This window comes from Hevea brasiliensis, chromosome 7, assembly GCF_030052815.1.
Source record: "Hevea brasiliensis isolate MT/VB/25A 57/8 chromosome 7, ASM3005281v1, whole genome shotgun sequence".
In the NCBI taxonomy this organism is placed as follows: Eukaryota; Viridiplantae; Streptophyta; class Magnoliopsida; order Malpighiales; family Euphorbiaceae; genus Hevea; species Hevea brasiliensis.
Genome location: NC_079499.1, coordinates 13,199,205 through 13,226,707, shown reverse-complemented (window position 1 = coordinate 13,226,707; position 27,503 = coordinate 13,199,205). Strand labels below are relative to the sequence as shown.

Below are 27,503 nucleotides of genomic sequence, written 5' to 3'. Positions count from 1 at the left end.
GACAAGTGATAAAAAGATAGAACCACAGAAGAAAGTTAGGCCCTGTTTTGATAGAAGGAAAAGGGAGAGGAAAGAAAATAAACAAGGGAAAATAAATTGAGATTGACCCTTTCCCTTGTTTGGAAATGAAGGGAAAATAAAGGGAGGAGAGAAAATAACTCTTATTTTCCCCTTGTTATTTTCTCTCCAATTTGGAGAGAAAATAACAAAAGTGTGGAATTATAAATTGAAATTACAAAATTATCCTTTTCTAAAGTTTTTTTTTTTAAATACATTGGATAAAATTGTAAATTTATCATACTTTTCTTTCCTCTCTTTATTTTCCTCTCTTTCTATCCAAACAAGAGGAAAGAAAATAACAAAAGAAAAATATTCTTTATTTTTCACTATTTATTTTCCTTCCCTCCTAAAAGATTTCCAAACAGTGTTAAGCATTTAAGGACTAAGACTTGAGTATATATACAGAGTAAAATAGTATAATTTAGGAATGCTCAATTTAGAAATATTCAAATCAATTTTTTTTAATTAAATCAACCAAACTAAAAATTCAAAAATCAAATAAAAAAACTAAATTATTTGAATTTCCAATTAAAATCAATTATACTCAATTCTAGGTAAGAAAAGAGATAAAAGGGTAGAAAAGGTGAGTGGTGAATTTATTAAGTTTGAGGATATTTTAGATAGCTAAATAAAATTAAAATGGAGGAATTGGTTTTTTTTTTTTTGAAAGTAAAATAAAAGAATTTTTAATATTTTTAAAATTAATGAATAAACCGCAATCATCTTCCAATTCTGCATTATCGATCATTGTTCCACTTAGCCACACCGTCCAGCTATTTCCTCTCTCCAAATCCAACGTTCACAAATTTAATTATTTATTCGCTGCTACACATCTCCACCACCATCACTGAACATTATATTCCCCAGTCCTTCCGTCCTCAATGACGGCACGTGTAAACGGCAAAGTCAATAGTGCATCGGAAATGATGAAGTGCAGGAGTACGTATTATAGAAAGCAAAAGCCCCGGCTGTACAATAGAAACGGTCGAGTTGGTCTGGTGTCACGTGAAAAAATGGGAGCCACGTAATTATTACTCACTAGAAGCCATAAGCCATTTAGGAGTTAATTTATTTTTAAGAAAATAATTTTTTAAATATATTATTTAAATTAAATTTAATATTTTTTAATTATAAAAATTTAAAATTCGCAAAATAACTTTTTAAATTATTTTTTAATAATATTGAAAATAATATTTTATTAAAAATAATTATTTTTCTCAATTATAATCTGAATGGAGCTTTAGTTAGCGCAGCGGCTCTCTGGCTATCGTTCTTGTCATTGTCAGACACATGGATCCCACCCCACCACCTCGATCTGCTCAACTCTCTCTCTCTCTCTCCCCTCATTTTATACAGACACACACTATCCCTCTTACGTACTGCTGCTGCTCCACTCACCCCTTACTGCACCAACTCAGAAACCACTGCCCAAACACACCACTTTCTCTCTCCTTCTCTCTTGCTCTGTTTCTCCGGGAACCAGAGCATGGAGCGTAGTTTCAGCTTCTACATTCTCTCATTTCTTTGCATTTTCACTTTTGCAGGTAAGAAAGCAGAGCCTTAACAAGACATTCTCTTTGTTTCTTCTCTTGCCTTGGACTAATGTGCATTACATTTTGCAGATGCGGGCTCAATCGGAGTAAACTATGGAAGAATCGCCGATAATCTACCTTCTGCGGTGAAAGTGGTGCAGCTCCTCAAGTCTCAGGGTCTGGAAAGGGTCAAGGTTTTCGACACTGACTCTTCTGTCCTCAGAGCGTTATCAGGATCTGGGATTAAGGTCACAGTCGACCTACCTAACGAGCTCCTCTACTCCGCTGCCAAAACTCAGTCCTTTGCCTTCTCATGGGTCCAAAGAAATGTCGCCGCGTATTACCCTTCCACTCAAGTCGAAGCCATTGCCGTGGGTAATGAAGTCTTCGTGGATCCACACAAAACTACCAAGTTCCTCTTACCTGCCATGAAAAATATCCACCAAGCTCTAGTGAAGCTTAATCTTCACTCCGCTATTAAAGTCTCTTCACCAATAGCACTCAGTGCTCTACAATCCTCTTACCCGTCCTCAGCCGGAGCATTCCGATCCGAATTAATTGAACCCGTTTTCAAGCCCATGTTGGATTTCCTCCGGGAAACCGGTTCATTTCTCATGGTCAATGCGTACCCGTTTTTTGCCTACGAGTCGAACTCGGATGTCATTTCTCTTGACTACGCTTTGTTCAGAGAGAACCCGGGTGTAGTGGATGCAGGTAATGGGTTGCGGTACTTCAGCCTCTTTGATGCTCAAATCGACGCCGTTTTTGCAGCGTTGTCCGCTTTGAAATACGACGACATCAGGATGGTTGTGACCGAGACTGGATGGCCCTCAAAGGGAGATGGGAATGAGATAGGTGCTAGCGTAGAAAACGCCGCTGCTTACAACGGCAATCTTGTCCGTAGGATCCTCACAGGTGGTGGGACCCCTCTGAGACCCAAGGCAGATCTCACCGTTTATCTTTTTGCTCTCTTCAACGAGGACGAAAAGAACGGGCCCACATCCGAGAGAAATTACGGCCTCTTTTACCCCAACGAGCAAAAGGTTTATGATATCCCTTTTACTGTGGAGGGCCTCAAGAATTATAGGGACCGCCGGTCACCGGTATCCGGTGGTCAACAGGTGACGACTCCGGTCAGCGGCGGCGTATCCAAGAGCACTACGGGAAACACGTGGTGCGTGGCGAATGCTGAGGCCGGTAAAGAGAAGCTGCAGGCGGCACTAGATTATGCTTGTGGTGAAGGAGGAGCTGATTGCCGTCCGATCCAGCCAGGCGCCACGTGTTACGATCCTAACACAGTCCAGGCCCACGCGTCTTTCGCCTTTAACAGTTATTATCAGAAGAAAGGGCGGGAGATTGGTACCTGTTATTTCGGAGGAGCAGCGTTCGTCGTCACACAAGCACCAAGTGCGTATTTTAGCTAATACTCTTTATTGTTCCCATTTTTATTTTAGCTTATGTTAGAGAACTTGTATACTAGATTGATAACATGCGCCACGGGGGTCCACTCAGTATGCGTCAATACTGAATGATAACATGCGCCAAGGGGGTCCACTCAGTATGCGACAATACTGAATGGTGCGCCCTGCACGCCAGTTTAGAATTAACGTAGAAAAAAAAAAAAAAGGCACCACGTGACTGGTCATGATGTGATTGAGAATCTTTATTAGTGATGACGTGGCATGCAGTAATTGGAAGACGATGTGGAGCGAGTAAAATTGGTCATCCGGGTGCTGGAAAATCGTGGAAGGCAGCAATTTGCGACTTTTTTTTATACTTTTATAGTTTTATTTTTTTTTTCTTTATAATGTAATTTTTTTTAATCTTTGCAGAGTACGGGCAGTGCGAGTTTCCCACAGGATATTGAAGAAAGAAGAATGGGATTTGGCATTTAACTGAGGAGATTAGTGGAAAATGGGAATGGTTGAATGTAGTTTTTGGTGCTTTAGTAAATTTTTTTGGGGGTTGTGATTGTATTTAAAGTGCAGAGTAGGTTGAGTTGTTAGAGAGTTAATTAAACTAGGTAATATTCTGTAATTATTAAAGTTTATGTTTCTGTTTCAGTTTCCCATTTCAAGGTATCTTCTCAATAAATCTAATGAATACACTACTGACTCATGAGGGGGTGGGTAATTAAGAATCTTTACTGTTGGGTGATTAAGAGAGAGTGTGAGATGATAAAGATGTTTTTACAGTGTTCATGATCATGCCAATTGCCTAATGATTTGAATTATTAACTTGCTTTATGAGAATCTTTGTTTGGAAATAGGATCCTAGGATGCCTTTGGTTCTCATTTTTAAAGTCACATGTCAATTTTTGTGGAAGTTCAACACTACTACTAATAATATAATAATAATGGTGATAAAAATAAAAATAAATTACGAATTTCATATAGCTCTGCGAGGGGGAAAAAAATTGTTAGTACCCATTTTTTCATAAAAGAGTGTCCAATCCTGACTGGTCCTTGAATAAGTATAGGAATTTGCTGCTGCTGAAAAGCGTTAATGGTGATGGAAGAGTAACCTACCACAACTCTCCCCCAACCTCTGCTTTTAGCAAACAGTGAGGCCTCTCTGCAGGCCAAACTTTCTAGCAGAAGAGGGTCTAAGACTGAAAGGTGCAAGCAACAGCACCAATCTACCACCCTATCTGCATAATCCCTACAAACACTGCAATTGCACCCCTGTTCCTCGATTGATCCACTGCAGCATTGAAGTTTAATTTCAAATAAAGACACCAAGATTGTGGCTCTTGGACTGAAGGAAGAATATTCTGTTCATTTGTTGTTGAAGCCAACTTAAAAGCTTCATGTTGTCGAATAGCTGCAGCAAAAATCTTATGAGGAGAGATCGTTTAGTGATTGAAAATTTAAGCATTCCGACCTTTCCATAGTTGCCACATTAAAAGCCCCATTAACATAATCAAACCAGAACCTTGGGGATGCTTTAGGAGCGCTCCACATAGCTCTAAACCAACAGTCTTTAATATTGAAATTCAGTAGACTATCAGACGTCGATTTAAAGGAGAGTTGAACCAAATTGCCATCACTCGAGGGCAAGTAAAGAATAAATGAATAATATATGACTTCCTATTAATAATACATATCTCCTACCATCTATTAACAAATAACATCTATTAATAATACATGACTTTCTAAAATTCTTCTTTCTATATTTATGGCTCTAGAATAAGAATGCAAGTGATTACATGCTCTTGATGTAACACATCAACCTCTGACATGACACAAATTTTAACAAGAACTCTGTCAAAGCAAAAAATTTACAAGAATTTTCCTGCAGTGAGTTGTCCAATCACTGAACGTTATTATTATACTGCTGGTATATATTATGTCAAATACTATAAATACAATCATGGACTTAGACAAGTCTCCAGATAACTTGAGAGGTAGACTACTTGCCAGCTTCTTTTTTTTTTTTTTTTTTTGTATAAGGTAGATACTGATTTCATTGACTTAAAAGGCTTAGGGCCTAATTACAGCAAAGTCCAATATAGAAAACCTAAAAATAAATCTACTAAAGTGAGTCCAATACATAATAAATTCTAAGTTGTAACGGATTGAAGATCCAGAAACCTTGACCCGACTAAAGGCAGTGCAGTCTCCACAATGCTACAACCCAGTTTCCACAGTCGGTTACTTGAGAATCCAGCTGTAAAAAATAGAATTCTGAAAATAATTCAGGTTGTATTTTCTTCTCTAGGATTGGAGTCAATATATAGATACTATTACATCATAAAAGAAAAGGAAGTAACACTATTCTCGAAAACTAAATATACACCTATACAACAAAACTACTAATTACATTCCTATACAATATTTGTCACCTAATTAAACTCCTATAATTACGAAATCAAATCAGACTCCTATAATTGTGAAACTAATATGGAAATTACAGCAAGTAGTCAACTATGCCAACACTCCCCCTCAAGTTGGAGCATAGATATCTATCATGCCCAACTTGTCAATCATATCCTGAAATACTTTTCCTGGAACAATTTTTGTGAGTATATCAGCTATCTGATTTTCTGACTTGACAAAAGGAAAGTGTATAATCTTCTGATCCAATTTTTCCTTGACAAAGTGACGATCAACTTCAATATGTTTAGTGCGATCATGTTGAATAGGATTTTGAGCAATCTCAATGGCAGCCTTATTGTCACTGTAAAGATTCATAGGTGCTGTGTATTCAATTCCCAAATCTTTAAGAACACTTCTGATCCATAATAATTCGCATAGACCATGAGCCATGCCTCGGTATTCCTCTTCTGCACTTGATCGTGCCACAACCTTCTGCTTTTTACTTTTCCAAGTTACAAGGTTGCCTACTACGAAAGTAAAGTAACCAGATGTGGATCTTCTGGTTGTTTGATAACCTACCCAATCAACGTTTGTGTAGCCTTCAATGTTGGAGACATTATTTTTTAAGAATAATAGACCTTTGCCTGGGGCGCCCTTCAAGTATCTTAAAATTCGATATACTGCATTCATGTGCTCTTCACTTGGTGCATGCATGAATTGACTTACAACGCTCACTGCATAGGCTATATCCGGTCTCGTATGTGATAAATAAATTAATCTCCCAACCAACGGTTGATAGCGCCTTATGTCTATAGGAACTTGATTTGGAAAAATCCCAAGTTTATGATTCATTTCCATGGGCGTTTCCACTGGTTTGCAAGCAAGCATTCCAGTTTCAATCAAAAGATCGAGCACATATTTTCACTGTGAAAGAAAAATTCCTTGTTTTGATCTTGCAATTTCAATTCCCAAGAAATATTTAAGTTGCCCAAGATCCATCATTTCAAATTCAGTAGCCAAATATTCCTGTAACATCTTCATTTCACTAGAATCATCTTCTGTTAAAACCATATCATCAACATACACAATTAAAGCTGTTACCTTCCTTTCTTTGTGTTTTATAAACAAAGTATGACCTGAATTACTCTGCTTATAACCAAAAGTTTTCATTGCAGATGAGAACCTCTTGAACCAAGCTCTAGGTGACTACTTAAGCCCGTACAATGATTTCTTCAATTTGCGTACTGCATTTTTGCAAAGAGAATTATGTTTAACTCCTGGTGGCATCTCCATGTAGACCTCCTCCTCTAAATCTCCATACAAAAATGCATTTTTAACATCAAATTGTTGCAGAGGCCAATCTTGATTTGCTGCTATAGAAATGAGAATGCAAATTGTGTTGAGCTTCGCTACTGGCGCAAAGGTCTCCTAGTAGTCCACACCGTACTTTTGTGTATATCCCTTTGCAACTAACCATGCTTTATATCTGTTAATGCTTCCATCAGCTTTAAGTTTCACCATGAACACCCATCTACATCCAATCGTCTTCTTTCCCTTGGGTAATGGAACAAGATCCCAAGTAGAGTTCTTTTGCAAGGCCTCCATTTCGTCATTCATTGCCTTTGTCTATCTTGGATCTGCTAATGCATCCTGCATATTTCTAGGAATAGATACCTTGGATAATTGGTTAATAGTAAGTGCATATGATTTAGACAATCAATGGGAAGAGACATAGTTATTAATTAGATATTTAACCTTGGCTTTAGGATCGGGTTCATATTGTTTCTTTGGAACACCTTTATTTAGTCTTTGTGAGTATCTTGGATTCATATTTTCAAGAGAAGCATTAGTTTCATGAGACTCATCAGAAAAATAACTTGAGATTACTTGACGAAAGGCATTCTGGACATTCTGAGTTGATTCTTTAGTTGTTGGTGTTATTACAGGCAACTCTGCGAGCATCGATGATTCAGACCTGTCTTCCAAAGGAACTATTTGTGATTCAGGTCCAACTTCTAAAGGAACTGACGCTGGAACTGACACTTCATTCTCAATTTCAGGAATACCAAACTGTTCATTCATTTCTTCTAGCTGGAAAAATTTCAGCTCTCCTCCTCTATTACCTTCTTGTAACACATTCTCTTCACTAGAACTCTCCTCCTGAAGAGGATGTGTAGCAACTCCCCCTGAATAGTATGGTTCAGATTCATGAAAAGAGGCATCCAAGGTCACATGTAATCTCAAAGTTTGAGGATCATAGCACTTATATCCTTTCTGAAATTCAGAATAGCCAACAAAGACACACCTTGTTGCACATGGATCAAGTTTATTTCTTAAAGTTTTGGGCATGTGAACATATACTGTACAAGCAAAGACCCTAGGTTCGAGGTTTGGAAGATGAGTAACAGAACACAATGATTGCATTTTTTGTTGAGGAGTTTGAAAATCTATCACTCGTGAAGGTATCCGATTGATCAAGTATGTAGCAGATTTCACAGCTTTTCCCCAATAGAACCGTGGCATATTCATGCCAAAAAGTGAGGCATGAACCACCTCCATTATCTGTCTATTCTTTCTCTCTGCTAAGCCATTTTGCTGTGGAGTATATGTACAAGAAGTCTGGTGTCGAATCCCACATTCACATAGAAATCGTCCAAGCGATGCATCTACAAATTCCATCCCATTGTCAATTTGCCAAACACGAATCTGCTTTTGATATGGAGTGCCTACCATGCTATGAAATTCCTGAAATGCTTTACAAACATCATTCTTTTTGTGAAGTAGAGATACCCACGTCATTCTGCATTCATCAATGAATGTAACAAAATAACGAGCTTTAGATATAGAAGGAATTTTTGCAGGACCCCAAACATCAGAGTGTATAACCTCAAAAGGTTTTGAACTTTTATTTGAACTTGGTAAATAAGGAACACGATGGCTTTTAGCCATTTCACAAATATCACAATGAAAATTCGAACACTTAAATCTGTAAAAAGATGTGGTCTTAATTTTTTGAGATAACCAAAAGAAAGATGTCCCAATCTTCGGTGCCATAACCATATAATTGCTCGAGCATTTTCTTCACTACTAGTTTGATACGTATGACTAAATTTCTGTCCTCCATTCTTTATAAGTTCCAAGTAATAAAGTTTGCCCCATTTAACACCATAACCAAGAATCTTCTGAGCCAGAATGTCCTGAAAAACAGAAAAAAAAAAGGGGCCAAAAAGTTACAGTACAAGTAAGAGCGGAGGTGATTTGACTAACAAATAAAAGATTATATTCAAGAGATGGAACAATAAGAACTATATCTAGTGTGAGAGTACTAGACAATTTGATAGATCCTTCTCAAGTAATAGGGTAAGTGCTACCATTAGCTGTAGAGATAACTGATTGGTGACATAGACGAATAGATTGTATTTGGCTAGAGTCTTTAGTCATACGATCGGATGCACCTGTATCAATAATCCAAGTACTACTTTAGAAATCGTAGAGAACACATTTGTTGTTTCAACAATACCTGGATAAGCAACATTTGCTATGGGTTGCGGCTGTAATTTATCTTCCACATTCAGCTGGGTATCCTCCACGGATGTCACCATAGCCTTTCCAGCAATTTTTTTCTTAGTTTTTTTGATAAGTCCCACCATTCGGGATAGCCTATGAGTTCATAACAGTGCTGCTTTGAGTGACCTGGTTGACCACAATGACTACATTTAAGATTGTTAGATTTTCCAGGATTTTTTGATGAACTAGATATTCCTTGTTGAGTTCTGTCTGCTAACATAACTGAGCTTTCAGAAATTGATCGAGAGCTTCCCATTGTCTGCCTTTTTTGATACTCTCGCCTTACATACGCATATGTGTTCTCCAGGTCAAGTTTTGGATCTTTTCGCAAGATTTCTCCACGAACCTGATCAAATTCAGGATCAAGTCCACTTAGGAAAATATGAACTAGAAGCCTACTCATTGCAGAATGCAATTACACCACCCTTTCAACAGTTTTTTCCTGAGATGTAGTCCTGTGATCAATTTCCTGGAAAATAGCAATAAGTTTATTATAGTACGTTGACAAGGGTCTACCATTTTGTGTGGTAGAAAAAGATTTTCGATTCAATTCAAAGAGACGAGTTTCATTTGAGCCATCATAGAAGGTTCTTGATACAACCTCCCATATTTCATTAGCTGTGGAAAGTCGAATAAATCGCTGCATTGGTGATGGACTCATTGAATCGATGAGCCAACTTTTGACTCTATGATTTTCAGTAATGCACATTCCAAAGTTGGGATCTTTAGGTGGGGGTTTTTTGATTTCTCCAGTGAGATATCCAGCCTTGTTGCGAGCACCAATACGCATCTCCATAAGTTGAGACCATAATGGATAATTGGTATCATCCAATATGATACTAGTTGGAAACGCAGCATTATCCTGGTGAATGAATAGGTGGAACTAAGCTATTCTGTGTAACAGATACAGTGGGAGTGATTTCTGCCATTTCAATTAGTAAACAAAGGAAATTGCGATGGTGGTTTCAAATATGGGATTCAATTTGTGTTGAGCAGTTTTTAGGATTGAATTGCTCTGATACCATGTAAAAAATAGAATTCTGAAAATAATTCATGTTGTATTTTCTTCTCTAGGATTGGAGTCAATATATAGATACTATTACATCATAGAAGAAAAGGAAGTAACACTATTCTCGGAAATTAAATATACACTTATAAACAAAACTACTAATTACATTCCTATACAATAGTGGTCACCTAATTAAACTCCTATAATTATGAAATCAAATCAGACTCCCATAATTGTGAAACTAATATGGAAATTACAGCAAGTAGTCAACTATGCCAACACCAGCCACAGCCAACCATGGCAGAGAAATAGAGGATCTCCAGATAATTGACACCAAAAATGGCTTAACGTGCAAACTGAGGATTAAAGGAGGTATCACTCACCACTGGAGCATCAAGGTATCGATGGTCTAAGAAACCCCAGGTCAAGGGAAAGCATCACCATTAAAGCATCATATAGTCGATGAAGGGAGGAGACAAAAATCTTGGCAACCCACTCACGCATGTCAGGCCAAACTGAACCCAGCAAGATGTCTTCCTCTTCACAGCAGTACATCCTCACACCATCAAGCCAAGGGAAGCATCGATGTCTGACTTCCATAGCCACTAAAAGCTTAATCCTAAAACAGATCTATTGCCCAGTAAAAGAATCACAGCCACAAGGACCTTCTCAATACAATAGCAAAGCAAATCTATTACACTCATAACTTAAAAACCAAATCAGGTATCTAAAGGACCCTCTCAATACAAAAGTAAACCTGCATGAAACAAAATTACACCAAAATGCTATATACAACCCCACTAGAAAATGGGGAGGGAGACCCACAACTGGCAGGGAGAGGAAAGCCAACCTCCGCCCGGAAGGGGCAGGGGATAGCTGATGAACCCAGCAGAAAGAAGAGACTCCGAATCTCAGAGGAAACCCACCCAAAGAAGATTTCTCTCTCTAAATGAGAGAGAGATGGGACTGCGTGCCAAGTTCCTGCTCATACCAACCATCAATGAAGAAGCTCATTTTATCCCAAGCCTTATGCCCCCAAGCAATTATAAACAAAAGAAATACATAAAAACACTATTAAGGCTATCGGTTCTAAAATACTCCAAGTAATCTAGTGCGCTAAAAAATTTTATAAGAGTAGTAGTGGAATTTTCTTTTAAATTATCACTATACTCCTTAAAAAATTTAAAATTTCAAGGGCCTAATGCGCCATTTTGACCCAATGGGTCTGTCACTTTTTAGGTGGCTGGTGAAGGCATCGTTTAGCTGAGGAGGAGCGAGGAAAAGGAAAGCAAATTCCAACTTACAAAAATAGAGGCTGGCCTAAGAGTTAAAGAAATATGAGAGAGGGGATGGGCATTGTCCTTTGTTTTCGTGGATTGTGGAGTGTGGGCGCAAAACAAGGGAAAAATACTTAGGAATTTTAGGCTTGGAAAGTTAGGACTTTGGAGTGATAGATTGGTTTTTAATATGAGAGTTAGGAAGTTATAAAATGGTATTCCCTATTTCTAAAAATAGCAACCATATTTATATAGGGATAAATCTTCGATGTGGCTATTTATGTCTTTTCACCCTAATGATCAAAGTAAACAGATTAAATATAATTAAAAAAAAAAAACGAATTCAACCGATTGAATTAAAAAAAGTAAATAAAAAATTTGAATTAGAACATTTTTCTTTTTTTTTTTTATAATAATCAATTTCTTCTTACTCTACCTTGAATATGTATAACGAGTCTAATATGTTGTCGATCAAAGTTGTATATATTGCTTGGCTTAATTGAAATGTTATTCCTATGTATGGCAATAAGTAGAGTATTTGTGAAAATAACTCTGTTCGAACTTAAATTTATTTTAAATTCAATTAAAATTTATCTTTAACTATCTAAATTTATCTTAGACTCAATTATTACTACTAAAAAAATTATCATAACCGATTTAATTTTCTATGTTTTAATTAATAATTTATATAAAAAATCTTTTTATTAATAATTCATATTTCAAAAATTAATAAATCTATAAAATATTTAAATTCTATTTATTTAAAATAATAATACATTAAAATTTATAGATATTATTATAAAAATATATTTTATATTTAATTAATTATTTATATAAATATATTTAAATAATAGATATCTAATATGTAAAATCTGAACCTAATCTGAACCATCAAAGTTATTATTTCTCAAACTCGAATATGTCTTTTTACAATTTTGATTCATCAAATGAAAGAATTTCCATAAATGGTTTTCTATTGCCACATCCATATCAATAGAGAAAGGAATCAATGCAAGAAGTTAAGAATGACAATGGAGCGCCCCACAATAATTCAGGGTTAGGGTAAGCACTTCCTTATTGGGTTGTGAGGTGAGGCGAATTTCCTTATAATTACTTTTTCTTTTATTTTTTATTTTAATTTATTATTATGTAATATAAATTTATTTATTTATTAAAAAATAAATTATAAATTAAAAATAATAATATATTTTTATTTTTTTAATTATAATATTTAAATATATAAAAATAAATTTTTTATAAAAAAATATTACAATATAATACGAATTACAATAATTTGGGATGGAGAGAATATCTCTCTATCTTTGTTTCACATTAATCGAGAGGCAAAATAAATATATATATATATATATAATGAAATTTAGAACGGATTAAATCAAATTTGAGAACAATTATGAAAGCTAAAAAAGAAGCAAGAGGGGAAAGTTATACAGTATATCTGATTGTATTCCACAGGCTAAACGAAAATGGTCTTCGTTTTATTTCTCTGGTAAATTAGAAAGTGTAAGACAAATGGCCTTTTGCCACCCAAAATAGTATATAATTAAATTTCCACTTCTCTTTACAGGTAGATCCCATGTGCAGCTGCAGCAGCTCCACTTACTCTTCACTATTTAATCAATTACCTACTCAAATTATTTCATACCAAATGCACTCATTTATGAGTTTTTCTTGTTTCCTCTCTAAAAAACAGGCCTGCAGTAGTAATTGCTAGTCTCAACTACGCGCAGACAGTGGGACCATTTTGGGTTTTATTTGACTTATCCTCTCTAAGTTTATTTTATTATCATCTTTTGATTTTAATTTATATATAAAAAAAATTAAATTTTAATTTAATATCACTTAAAATTTTTCTCACAATATTTCGTTGAATATTTTGACTGTAAGTTAATTTGAACATGTCTAAGTGAATTAGACATATTTATCTCTAAGTTATCCGTTGAAAAAGGAAAAAAAAAATAGTCTTTTTGCCACTTGAAAAACACATTATAATGAGAGAAAAAAAAAATAAATAAGCGACTTCATTTATCGAAAGGTTGTTTTTAAGTGACGGAGAGAGAAGTATTTTTTATTGTATCTAATATACCTAAATATGTTCATATCAACTTTGAATAAAGGTATTTAACAAAATGTAGTTAGAGTGACTTTGAGTAGTATTAAATTTAAGTTTGAGTATTTTTATGATAACAATTGAAGTTGAGGGACAATGATAAAATAACTATTAAAAATTAGGAGTGACAGATGAAATTAAGACAATATTTTTATGAGAGATAAATTACATAGATAATATTTCAACTTAGGAGTATGTAATTTTAAGATACCTAAATTTTAATATATAATATAAAATTTTACTGATTTTTAATTTAAGTAGTATAAAACCCTCTATGACCTTCATTAGTTAGATTCTAAGTTTTTTTTTTTTTTATGTGGCACTTGTTAGATAAAAAAAAATTATATTTTTGTTCTATTAATTTGACACTTATTAAGAAAATATTTAATTGTTCACTCTTTATCCATAATTTTGATGATCCAAATTATATAAATAGAAACTTTGATAATCTAAAATTTGTTTATCGAAACTATGAATTTATGAAAATATAATTTTTTAATTTAATAAATGATTAGTTAGCATAAATAATTTATAAATTGATTATTACAACGAGTTTTATATTACTTAAATTAAAAAATAGGAGCTTTATATTATAAATTTAAATTTTTTACTTCTAAATTGAGGTGTATAATTTATCTTTTTATGAGAAAGCTTAAATAAGTGAAAAAATTTTAGAGAATAAACTAAAAATTAGAGAGGGACAACAAGTATAGGGTGAGGATACCATCAAGTAGGGGTGGCCACGATCCGGTTTTGAACCGGAACCGAACAGAAATCGGTTCGGTCAAAAACAGACTAAAACCGGTCAAAATCGGAATCGATTTTGAACCAGACTGAAACCGTCCTTATGCGGTTTGGTTCAGGTTCATATTTTTTAAGAACTGTGAACCAACGGTTCCGAACCGGATTGAATCGACGATTTCGAACCGGATTAAACCGGCGATTTAAATATAAAAAAATTCAATAAATATGTTACTTCACTCCTAATTCATTTATATATATCATTGATTCTCTACACAATTATTCTTTGCATTTTCTTCACTTTTTAATATTTTTTCAATTTTTCTCAAATTCTCTAAATAATTATTTTCTACACTCATTTTAATTTCCAATACTCTCTCAATTTTCCTACTTTATTATTTTATATACTTACTGAAATTTTCAATATTATTTCAATTACTTTTTTATTACTTTAAATCTTCAATAAAATTTCCAATACCCTCTATTTTAATTTTTTTTCTCTTTTATACTTTTTAATTATCAGTTATTATATAATTTTTTAAAAAAGGTAAGTAATAGAACTAAAAATCTTTATTCCTTTAAATTCTAAAGGGATATTTAGGCAAAATTAAGTTCATACACTTTTTGCTAATTTCTTTAAAAAAAATTAATTTCATCTCTAGTTTTTTAATCAGGTTCAAGTCTTTATTTATTAAATTTTTCTTAAAGACAAATTATTTTCTTTGTTTTTTTTCTTATTTTATTTTGATCTAAAAGATTTCTAAAAAAAGTTAAAATATTTTTACAAATATAACTTAAATTTTGAATCAATAAAATTTTTCTCTAATTTTTTTTGTCTAAGCTATTTTTAAACCATCTCTAAACTGCTTCCAAACTGTCCTCCAAACTGTTTTGAACCGTTGTTTTTCGAACCGCCTTTCAAACCAGAGATCAAATCAGAACTGGCGGTTCAGGAACCGTCTTTCAAACCGTCTCCTGGTGATTTGGTTTAAGTTCATGATTTCATTGAACCTAAATCGACGGTTCAAGAACCGTAACCGGCGGTTCCTGAACCGTAACCGGCGGTTCCTGAATCGTGGCCACCCCTACCACCAAGTATGGTAGTGCGGTGGTCAACCTGTCTCACTCTGATTTCGACTCCTCAAATTAATATTGAGTATGATAATTAAATATTATCTCTATTTAAGAGTATAAATAAAAATCAATAATAAATTATTTAGTGATTTATCTTACAGGAGATCACCTTAAATTTAATAATAAATCTCTTTTTTTTAAATTAAGTTAAATAAAAAATATTAACTTATGACTTCGAGGTCTCGAGAATTATAATGGTCATATCAGGACATTCTTATTTTTTCATTTAAAAGGAAAAAAAAAAAAAGATCGGCTGAGGATGTGGTTTACCACTCAAAATGTCGGTGCTATCGTTATGCGTGAAAAAGATGAGTCGCACGTTAGTTTTAATTTTGCAGAATAGACTCTCTTAGCTGTGTTACTGTAGAGTCACATACCAATGCCATTGTTTGCATGCTACATAGATTTTTAATTCATTAAATGGGTTAAATAGTTGCACCATTTTTCCTTTTTATATGTGAATTTTATTTACTCATACTGCATTAAAATTTTTCTTTTATTTAAAATTATTTATTGTATTTAAAATATTAAAAAGTACTATTTTTTTATTTTTATTAAATATAATAAATATTTACATAATTTTTTAAAATTAATAAATTAGAGTAATAAATAAAATTATTAATATATTTTTATAAAAATGAGATTATATAATTAATTTTTTAATTATTACATAAAATTTAAATGTGACGTATAAAAATAAATGGGAGTGCTAAAATTAAAATTTCATAATAAATATAAGAAACGCCAATCGTATCATGGAGTACCCATAATAAGAGGTTCTACGGAGAGCCTAACAACCTATGAAAGTCCACCGATAGAAGCGTACACGAATCAAGTGAAGGCGAATTTTGATTAGTTTAGGCTCAATTTATTACATTTTTTTTTTAATCGCAAGTCAAGTTTAACTCATTTAAATTTACTAAATAGCTCATTTATAATATAAATAAATGTAGTTTAAATTTAACTTATTATAAATAAGTCAAGTTTAAGCTTGATAATATTATTATTTTTAATTAAAATATAATTTTAAACTTAATTCAAATTAATTATAAAATTAATAAAAAAAATTATAATTAGTAGGCATGTTAGGTAAGAGTGAGCACTATTCTGTTTGAACTGATTAAATTGAATCGAATCACCTTAATTTGGTAATTGAGTTTAATATTTAAAATAATTCAATTTGGTTTGATTTTACATTTTAAGCATTTTAATTATTTAGTTCGATTCAGTTTTAGAGAGAAAAAATCGATTGAACTGAACTAAATTACTTTATTTATTTTTAAATTAATTTATTTTTATAGAGAATTTATAAATTATATGTAATTATATATATATATATAGTTTAATTTCATTGATTAATTGTTATTAGGTTCAAACCAAGGTCAAAATCAGATTAAATAACTTCAAAATCAAGTCTAAATTAAAAAATCATCAAAAATAAAAAACTAATCAATTCAAATAAACCAAACTAAAATAGAGCAGTTCGATTCAATTTTTCATTCATTTTGGTTCGATTTAATTTCTAAATATAGAATTCAGTTAATTTAGTTTTGATGATTCGATTTAATTTTTCATTCATTTAGATTTGATTTAATTTTTAACATATGATAATTCGATTAATTCAATTGTAATGATTTAATTCGGCTCAATACGATTTAAATCGAATGATCAATCCTAATGTTAGGGCTCTACATGCTGGTTTGTGCCATATTGACGCAAGCTTTGTGGGGCTTCCCTTTTATAGGAAAGCTAGTGCCCCCCTTGGTTTTTAATTGATGTGGAATTTAAGTCTGCATCGTTATTTTATTAATTTATTAATGATTTATTTTTTAATTAATAATTTTTAATTGAAATTTTCGTTTTGTATCAATAATCTACTATAAAAAAAGACTTTTATCAGGCTAATAATGTATAATTAAAATTTTATTATATTTATTATATATTTAAGCATTTTTAAGGTTTAAATTTAAATAAAAATCATCTCCTAAGATTTTAAAAATATGTGAATATATATAGTCAGTATAAATTAAAATAATCAAAATACTTGTAATTTGTTGGTAATTATAGTGCTCTTTATTTACTTTCGATTTTTTTAGGAACATTTTTTGAGTTTTTTTTCTAGTAAAAATTTGATTTAAAAAAATTATTCTATTTTACAAATATAAGTTATCATATTTGATTGATATATAAAATATATTTAAATTTTCAAAATTTATTATTTTATATGTGATTAATTACAAGTGTTAATTATTAACACATTTTTCTTACATATAAATTAGATTGAAAGAAAAAAATTAATTTAATTATTTTAATACATACAAACATTATCACTGTTTAATAATTAAAATTTTATAAAAATTCAATTCAACTTTTTTTTTCTTAATTCTCATATTTGAAATGAAATAATTTAATTTTTTTAATTAGAAAAAATTTTATTTTAAAAGAAATAGAAATCAAATATGTTTATATTTGATTTTTTTAAAATAATTTATTCTGAAGCAAATATAATAGAGAGTGCAACTATAAAGAGTTTGAACTAATATAAGGATGACTTTAATAGCCATTAGATTAAATATTCTTATCGAGGTTAATTTTTTTCATTATATATACTTTAACTACTTTTGCACAAATCACAACATAAATATTTAATTTAATGACTATTAAACTCGTTCATATAAGGTTAAGCATGTATTAGCTGCACCATATAATTACGGGTGTGCGGTTCCAGTTCTGATTAGTTTTTTGTAAGAACTGAACTTCAATTCTTTATTTTTTTGGAACCAAAAGAGAATCAAATTTCGGTTTTGTTTTAGTTCTAAGTGTTTTTAATTATGGTTTGGTTCTAGGTTTGGTTGTGATTTCAATTCCAGTTCTAACTCTGATTTGGTTCGATTCTCGATTCTTACACTTAAAATTATAGCATTATTGTATTCCTTTTAAAAGAACAAAAACAATTATATATTTTAGGGATAACTGCAAAAAAAAAAAACTTATACTTTTCAAATTTTTGTAATTCTACCACAAACTATAAATATTACCAATTAAATCCTTAATTTTTTAACTTTTACTAATTCTACCATACCTTTAATAAAATCGTTATCTCACAAATGGAGAGCCACTTCAGATGTCATGGAAATGCCACATCAAATGTTACGACACGCTACGATAGAGTACAATTGGTAATAGTTAAAAAGTATATGTTTTAATTTGCAATGTTTTTAGTATGGGGTATAATTATAAAACATTTATAAATATATGTTTTTTTGGCATTTTTCCAATCCATTTTAATTTATACAAAATTTCAAATTACTTTTAAAATTGAGAGTTGATTAAAAATTTGATTTGGATTAATTTGCTTAACCTGAAAATGATTCAACATTAAATGTGATAAAATAGTGGTGAAAGAAATAAAAATAAAAAGGATATATCTAAATGATATAAAAGGAAGTAAAAACAAAAAGTTTATAACTTTTAAATATTAATATGGTTTTGAATATAATTGAATGGCGAAAAATTATTCATAAAATTAACCTTAACTAATTTAGAGATTTAACTGTTATTGTTGTTATATATATTTTAATCAATCATATATAACTATTATAGTAAATATTTAAAGAGAATTTATTTTTTAGTATTTAGATTGTCTTAATAATGACAATGTATAAAGTACCCGTAAAAATCATCTACGTAAATATATTTATAATTAATAATTTATTTTTTAAAATTTAATAATTTTAAAAGAATTTGCCAAAAAAACTCTATACTTTTATTTTTTTTTGCAATAATACCTTATATTAATTAAATTATCAATTAAACCATATACTTTCAACTTTTATCGATTATACTCTATAATTGACATGACGTGGCAGCTGACATGATATCTGACGTTGCTCTTTGTTAGTGAAATAATGGTTTTGTTAACAGTAGGATAAAATTTGTAAAATTTAAAAAGTATAGGGTTTTTTTTTGCTAGTGTAATTGGTAACTTTTATTGTATGGAGTAGAATTGCTAAAATTTAAAAAGTATAGGTTTTTTTTTTGAAATTTTATCCCTATATTTTAACTTCAAAATATAAATAAAAAAATCTAATATTAAAATAACAATACCAAAATCAAAATAAAATATTAATAATTTACTCAATAGAAATATTAAAATTAAACTAATAATTCTCACATAAAAAAATATAAGATAATACCAAATATCCATAATAAGTCATAATATTTTAATCTAAATTATAACATAACAGCAAATCAATGAGCATAATATGAGTTAAGATTAATGTAAATTAAGCTAAAAGCGCAAAATTACATAGTTTTAGAAAAATTATTTATTATATTTTTATTTAATTTTTTAAAGTTAAAATATTGTTAAACAATATGTAATTTTTAATATTTTAAGTTTAGATTCACAATAATAAGTATCGAAAATAAATTTAACTTTAATATAGTAAACGTTATTTATAAAAAATTTGGCATATTATAATTATTTTTTTCAAATTCAAAATGAAACAACTAATGTAATCCTAAATTTAATGAATTCAATTATTAACATTTACTCTTAAATATTATTTTTATCTATGCTCTTCACTATCATCGCATATCTCATAAAATACTTTATTTGAATCGCATCGTTGGCATTTTGAGTGGGCCATAATTTAATTCTATAAAACAACATATCAACAAATTAAGTTACTTCACAGTATATATCTTAATAAGTATATTATATCTCAATTATTTAATTTTTAACTAAAAGGTATGCTACATGATTAAAAGGTGATTTAATTATATAATCAATGACTATAAAATGATTTAATGTATTTATAATTAAAAATAATAAAAATTAATACTAGTTTATATATATACATTTTAATTAATTAATGAAAAATTAAGAAATTAAGTTATATATATATATATTGAAACTATATAATATATTTAAAAACATAAAAAATTACATGTATAAAATTGATTTTTTTTATTTGATTTCAGTTTGATTTTGATTTGATCGTTGATAAAAAATTAAAATTAAACTAAAATAAATTCACTTTGATTCGGTTGAATTCAATTTATTTCTATTTATACAGTAATAATTATTTTTTAATTACAGCCTACCTGTAATTGAAGTATAATGAGCAAGTTTTAGCAATCCAAAGGAACTAACCATCGGACCAACTGGGAAATCACAACTTGTGATTCACAAGCCCAATTATTGAATTATATATCTAGCCATGGGAAAATCACAAGCCCAATTAGCAATCCAAGCGATACTCATATTGACTTCCTTATACATTTGAGAGAATTGAACCTCTCAATGTTACAACAGAAACAACTTTATGGAAAGGAAAAAGGAGCAAGCTATATAATTTATATTTCAACTTTTTAATATGATATATATTTAATTTTAAATATAATGAGAATAGAAATACATATATTCATATTTACTTTATAACTTTTTGCTACACAATAATTATTATTAAAGATTTCTTTAGTGAAGTGTTAGTTTAAATTAATTAGTTTAAATTAATTAACATAGATTAAATTTAATTAGTCAGAAAATTGTTTTATCAAGGCCTTGCCTTTTTGAGCTTCTTCATCCATTCCAAATTAACTTCTTTACATCACTAATTTTATTTTTAGAACTCCCCACCCCAAAATGTTCGTCCAAGAAAATAAGAGAAAAAAAAAAAAAATTATTAAGATTCAACTCACAAAGGAGCAAAAACAGATTCGGAAGAATTCAGATATTGAATATGCCAAGCAAGTTGAGGAAAGAAATTGGGGCTGTGAAAGACCAATCCAGCATTGGCCTTGCTAACGTTTATCCCAATAATACATCAAGGTCCAATCTTGAAGTTGAGATTCTTAAAGCTAAACACATGATGGAGCTCCTGTGGATGATAAGTTAAAGAACTTCTTAATCTTATTTCTTCAAGCAAAGTTTATGTAGCTTTACCAATGAACTTAATAATGCTGGATTTGTGGTTATGAAATTTTGAGTTCGAGTGTCAAACTGAATGAATAATAGAAATAATATTTTGTAGCTTCTTGTGCACAATCCATCGGCAGAAGGACTGGCAAGGCCAGGAATTGGAGCGTTGCCCTTTAAATCCCTTATGCTTGTTCTTCGAATTTTCCAAGTACGGTGACCCTTAAATATTTCTCTAAAGAAGTTCCCCATTCAATGAAAGATGACTCCAAATGAAGCCCCTGGGATCATAATGCCATTGTCAGGATTTTTGCTCTCTTATCTTGAAAAGCGCTTAGATTGTTCGTTTACAGCGGAAGCTCCAAAGAAGATTCACTAACAGAGACAGGAGATATGGCCAACATTGAAGCCGGCCAATTTGTGAAATGAAAGCTTCATTGTTGCTTGATAAGATATCCTTTTGGCAAAAACTGCTTGATAGAGCTATTGCACAAGATTTCTTCTTGGCGACCAGACCAGTGCAGCAAAGACAAACAAGTTGGGGTGAAGTTCTTTGTACGCAGTTGTACAAGAAAGTTTCGATCTCTACCGACACGTTTCTGATGGGCTTACACTTCCTCTAGATAGTGTTATAACGTGCACTAGTTCAAGGCACATACATAGAGAGAAGAAGAAGAAAAAGGGCACGAGACAAGATTTTATAATGAAAGTAACAAGTTAGACTAGCTCATATATATATATATATATAACAGGAAACGTTCAGAATTTAAAAATTAAATAATAAAAATGAAGTAATAGTTTACATTTATTTAATGTTGTCGTAATATATTATTATATGTTACAGAATTGTGAACTATTGAATTATCGGCAGAAAGAGAAGGCCTAGAGCCTTAGAGACAAGAGATGAAAGAGAGATATTCTCTCTAGAAAGCTGGGGAGTTGGGCGTCGTGAGTTGGTTGTTTTTTGAGTTTTTTACCAAAAGGATATAATAAAAAAAAATTATACTAAAAAGTGATGAGTTTAAATTTAATTACTAAATTAAAAGATTTAAGAATAATATTTTAATTATAATAGCATTTAAGGTATCATGAATAGCCTCTAATGTTTAAATAAAATATAAATATTATTTTAATAAATAATATTATAATAATTAATATTATATATTATAATATATTTTTTATTACAAATTAAATTATTTTAATAAAAAAAATAAGTAAAAATTTTAAAGTGGAGGTTGAACGCTAACGCTTAACTTTTACCTTAAATTTTTTAATTATTTTATTTTAAATTTTAAATAAAATATAAATGTTATTTTAATAAATAATATTATAATAATTAATATTATATATTATAATATTTTTATTATAAAAAAATATTTTTTTATTTAAAATTAAATTAAATTTTAATTAAATAAAATATTTAAAAATTTTAATATAAAAGCCAAACACAGCGTCCAATTTTTGCTTTTAAAATTTTAATTATTTTATTTTATTTAAATGTTAGATATTATTTATAACAGCGTTTAAATTCTACAAACACTATTATAATTAATATCATACCCCTACATCTTCAATCTCAACATAATTCATCACATTTTAGTAATTAAATTCAACTTCACTCTTTTTTAATATAATTTTTTTTTTATTATACCTTTGGTAAAAAACTAGTGGTTTTTGTAGTTTTTGGCTTGCAGTGTGAATTGTGAAACAATAGAACAGCCAATAGCAGCGCGGGAAGTGTGAAAAAATAGAACAGCCAGTAGCAGCGAACCATGATGTCAACCGTTGAAATTTGGCGGGAAATAAGAAGAAAAGTTGAAAGGAAAACTGTGAAAGCCAATGATACGCTAGAGGAAGAAGCTTTACAGATTGTATAAGGCTTTAATGAGAGAGACACTTTTCCTTTACCAAGAACTAGTAGCTGCCTGTGATGCAATGTGGCTACGGTACTAGCAGCCAAACAAACAGACAACCAAATAGAAGCATGTGAACTTGTCTTGTGAACAAGAAATGGACCACTCTCACTCTTCTTCATTTTTTTTTTTATTATAATAAGACACTCTGCCTAAAGTGGATATTGCATGGCATTCCCATGTGAACTTTGCCTCTCCTTTGGCTCTTTCTACTCCAGTCCAGTCCCCTCTCTTCCCTACATCTACGCCGAGCCTTCCTCTTCCCTCAGATTTTTTATCTTTTTCCTTGCAAATGGATTCCTTTTCTAGATTCCCAAAGATCTAGAGGTCCCACTGCCTAAATCTACTGACTGAAAGAAACAGATCAATCTGATCAACGGCATGCACACTGGCTTAACACCTAATCACCATCCATATTCATGCCATGACCAGTCAAGTTAATATAGCTGTCTAAGTTTGATAAGCTATTTGATCATAATTTTGTTTATTTCAAGTGATGAAAAGAGCATTATGTGAATGAGTGGAAGGAGCAAGAGGCAACAAGACCCCACCCACCATCACCAAATCTGATGAAGACAGCTTACTGCCACAGTGAGAACTCCCATAATTACCATTGATATCCATTACCTGCTTTGAAAGAGAGAGACCCAAAAAAAGGAAAGCAAAATCTATCTAGCTAGCTCCTAATATAAAAGCTTCTTGGTCACAGGTGGGGATGTGCTATGGGTTGGATGTAATCTATTATCGTACCCCCTAAACATTTACTAACCAGGTCCACACATCAATCAACATCCACCATAGCCATGATCATCATAATTAGAGTCCATAATCCCTCATCAGTCATCACCATGCACACCAAACAAAATACAGAATCCAAACATCAACACTCCATTGCACGCTTAATTTGTATAAAAAATCCATATAGCTATTACAGACTTTTTGGGATGTACATATCAAACAAACTTGATCAATTTTTGTAAAAATAAAATTACAGGGAAAAGCATGACAATCATAATAACCTCCCTTACAAGCTTCAAGGGTGAATCAATCAATAAGAATTACCATATCAGAACCAAAAGCAATCGAGGATACTCCCTAAAACCTGCCTCCATGCTTTTGCCACTTAATATATAAATATTTTAGAATTAAATAAGATTATGATATTATGAGTTAATAAACATTATAAAAAGTGAAGGAAAAAAAAAAAAAGTGGGGTTGGAGTATACGAGATGTGTGTTTGTTGGTTGCTTGCTTTGTCCACAAAAGTAGTGTTTTCCTCATTCTTGGACAGTTAGAAAATACAAAGACTCCTGCATTATAATAACAATACCTTAGGAAAAAATGAATAACACTAAAATATACTACAAAATTATAATATGTATGTGGCGAGTCGACCAAATATACACGCTAAAAAGTCTAATGTTTACACTTCCATCCCCCGTGAAAAAGTCTCAAGTCTAACCTTGACAATTGAGGCACCTGAAAGAATTACGAAACTTGAGATTTTCATGTTTATATAATTATTTTAATTTTATTTACCACAAATCCAATTTTTAATTAGAGATAAATTAAGTAGTTCATCTGATGGAAGTATTCCATTTGGTATGTCTGAAATAGTTTGAAGCCTTGATCTCCTAATAAAAAATAGTAACCATTCTAATGCAGAACTATTAGCTTAATAACTTAAACATACATGACTAATCATCTTCACTAGCCACCAATGTACCAAAGAAAATCCTATGCACCAAAAAAAAAAATGGAATTGGTGCAATAAAAAAAACATTCTCATCATCAAAGCTACTTGGCAAGTTACCTGTCCTTAAGAGGTTATTTGGTCAACTCTTTAATATTTTTACCAAAGGTTAAATGTTAAACTATAGATTAATGATTGTCATCTTTAAAGGTTCAAAATGTAAGATTTTTTAACTTTCTATCAAACAGTCACATTCTACCAAACACAGTCTTAGTGTGTAATTTCTGATTCATTGTGCCCAAAATTATCTACTCTTATGTGTGTACTTATCAATTTGTTTCATCCTAAGCGCAGTTAGCAGAAACCCATCATCAAAGCTATTTGGCAAGTCATCATTGGCAGATGCATCCTGTAAAAATAATCAAATTTCCAATGTTACCATTGAAAGACCGTACCTTTTTGTTGGCGGGGTTAGTTTCTTTTCTGGTTATTCCCTCCAAGTCCTGGAGAATATATTCTTGAGCTTATTCCTGGCAAGTCTCTGCACAGCCTTCTTAGCTCCGGCTACCTCCATCTCCTCCAGCCTTTGCAAATGCTGATAAGCTCCGGCATCCAAAAGTCTCTTCCTACACTCGCCACTTCCTCCAGTCAATACGGCGACGACCACCATCACCGGAAACCTCTTGGAAACCAGTTCACGTTTTGGATCCAGCATCTGGACTAATTTCATCACACTTTTTTCATCCCTCACCAATTCTTTCCTATTCGACCGGACCGTCAATAACGACACTAGCGCAGCTGTTGCTGCCTCTTGTATACCCGCAGGCTTTGGCACCTCCATTAGCTTCACCAGTGAAGCTACACAGCCAGAAATTGCTCGCTTGTTCCCATCGCTAATTGAGAGACTAGCAAGCAATGATACCGAGATTTGTTGCAAGATTAGGCTGCCCTGTTTGGTGAATTCGCTAAGGCGGGTAATGAATAAGGTCGACGATGATAGAATCAGAGCCGTGGAATCCGAGACTGAGAGAGAGCTGATTGCTCGCATAACGTGTTCTATTGTATCTGAACTTGGCATACTTTGTACCACGTCCATTAGTCTCTGCAAACCCTTTTCTTGGATTATCAGCATGCGAAAATACTCGCCGGAAGAAGCCAGTATTGCCATACAATGAGCTGCCTTTTCTTGAGCAGCACTGGCACCCGAAACAAGCAAATGAACTAGAACTGGCACAGCACCTTCCTCTGCTAGTGCCATCTTGATATCCTCCACCACCGCGACGTTCCTAATAGCACCCACAGCATATGTCTGTGTCGCCTCCGATCCAGATCGACACGCTTCAATCAACAGTGAAACGCCTCCGTAAGCCGAAATCGCCCACCCATTCTCTGGTTCCGCGGTGATTACCTCAATCGCAATCGCAGCCTTTTCTTTTAAAAGCATAGACCCAGTATCCAGGATTCTCAACAAAGGCCCCAATCCTCCTTCTTCAAATACAGTTTTTCTAGCTTCATCGCTTCCAGAAGCCAGAATCGACACGGCCAAGACTGCTTGCTCTTGAATCGAACGTTCATTGTGAGAATCGAGTAAACTAATCAAACACCCAACACTTCCCTCTTCAGCGACTAAACTGGCAGATTTCTCATCGTCGTTTAGAATCTGAATAAGCGAATCTAACGCTTTCTTTTTAAACTCCACGCCTCCGATTTGCAATCTGGTAAAAAGATCCCGCACAAAAAAGGCTAATTCCTCTTTGTCCGAACTGGGGCCAGGGTGCGAGAGAACGATAGCATTTGATTGATGGAGGACTCCAGACTTGAGAAGTAAATCGAGGTCATGGAGGTGATTGGAAAGGGAAGAGGAAGCGATGTCGAGGTCGCTCTGAAACAGGAGCTTACCGCCAGGGAAGGAGGAGAGAGTGCACTGGTGAGAAAGAGATTGGAGGCGTTGTAGGGTCGATAAGAGGGAAGGGAGGAGAGTATGAAGAAGAGGGTTTTGAGACCAGTGAGGGGAATCAGAGAGTAAAGAAAGTGAGGATTGAAGAGAGGTGAGTTTAGTACGGATGACTTGCCACCGTCCGATGAAGGATCTGACGGTGAGGGAGGAGACAAGGAGGAGGGAGAGAACGCTTGTGATTAGGTCAAGGAACGTTTGCGGTGGTTTGTCCGGTGACGGAGGGGGCGGTGGTCGCGATGGTTGGGCAGTGATGGTGGGCGTGGAAGGATGCATTTAGGAACTAGAGCCAAGGTTGGGTTGAAGCAAGTGCTGAAGACATGAAAGAGGAAAAGGCAGAAAAGGGAGGGAGGGAGGGAAAGATGGAGGGAGGGCAGTGGAGGAGAAGCTAAAATGTAGAGAGAGAGAGAGAGAGAGAGAGAGAGAGAGAGCGAGCGCGCTTAGGGAACTTGTTCATTGGGTCGACTCAGTTTAGTCAACATTCATCCACTCTAACAGGAATCTGGATTTACGCCACGTCATTTTTTTGAGGATTTTTTTAAAAGTTCTTTTTTCTTTTTAATTGTAATTACTTAAATTATTAATTAAAAAAAATCAAATCGATAAAATTCTAGAATTACGACTTTAAAAGTAAAGTTAATTTGCCTTTTATATTTGTTGGAAAGATTTAGTTTAATTTATTTTTAATTTTTATTTAATTTAATTTATAAATTTTAATTTTGAGTTATGCATTATTTTTTAATATTTAATTATT

At 32.2% G+C, this 27,503-nt stretch overlaps 2 protein-coding genes across 2 annotated transcripts; one reads left to right on the top strand and one right to left on the bottom strand.

The window, feature by feature from the left end:
- The first annotated feature begins 1,421 nt into the window (after positions 1-1,421).
- Positions 1,422-3,697, top strand: LOC110642545 (glucan endo-1,3-beta-glucosidase 12). The gene is made up of 3 exons (XM_021794637.2): positions 1,422-1,604; positions 1,683-2,999; positions 3,425-3,697. The coding sequence occupies exons 1-3, from the start codon at positions 1,547-1,549 to the stop codon at positions 3,457-3,459; spliced, it is 1,410 nt and encodes a 469-aa protein (XP_021650329.2). The 5' UTR covers positions 1,422-1,546; the 3' UTR covers positions 3,460-3,697.
- Positions 3,698-23,967: 20,270 nt separating this feature from the next.
- Positions 23,968-27,186, bottom strand: LOC110642544 (importin subunit alpha-1b). Its single transcript, XM_021794636.2, has 2 exons — positions 25,251-27,186; positions 23,968-24,412 (listed from the first exon to the last, which is right to left on the bottom strand). Exon 1 carries the CDS (start codon positions 27,023-27,025, stop codon positions 25,283-25,285), a length of 1,743 nt encoding a protein of 580 aa, XP_021650328.2. The 5' UTR covers positions 27,026-27,186; the 3' UTR covers positions 23,968-24,412; positions 25,251-25,282.
- Positions 27,187-27,503: the final 317 nt, after the last annotated feature.

Bases quoted from the DNA above. Each gene is read 5' to 3' on its own strand.
- LOC110642545 (XM_021794637.2), top strand. From the start codon at position 1,547: ATGGAGCGTAGTTTCAGCTTCTACATTCTCTCATTTCTTTGCATTTTC. The intron at 1,605-1,682 runs GTAAGAAAGCAG...TACATTTTGCAG, and splicing joins TTGCATTTTCACTTTTGCAG to ATGCGGGCTCAATCGGAGTA. The intron at 3,000-3,424 runs GTGCGTATTTTA...TAATCTTTGCAG, and splicing joins CGTCGTCACACAAGCACCAA to AGTACGGGCAGTGCGAGTTT.
- LOC110642544 (XM_021794636.2), bottom strand. From the start codon at position 27,025: ATGCATCCTTCCACGCCCACCATCACTGCCCAACCATCGCGACCACCG.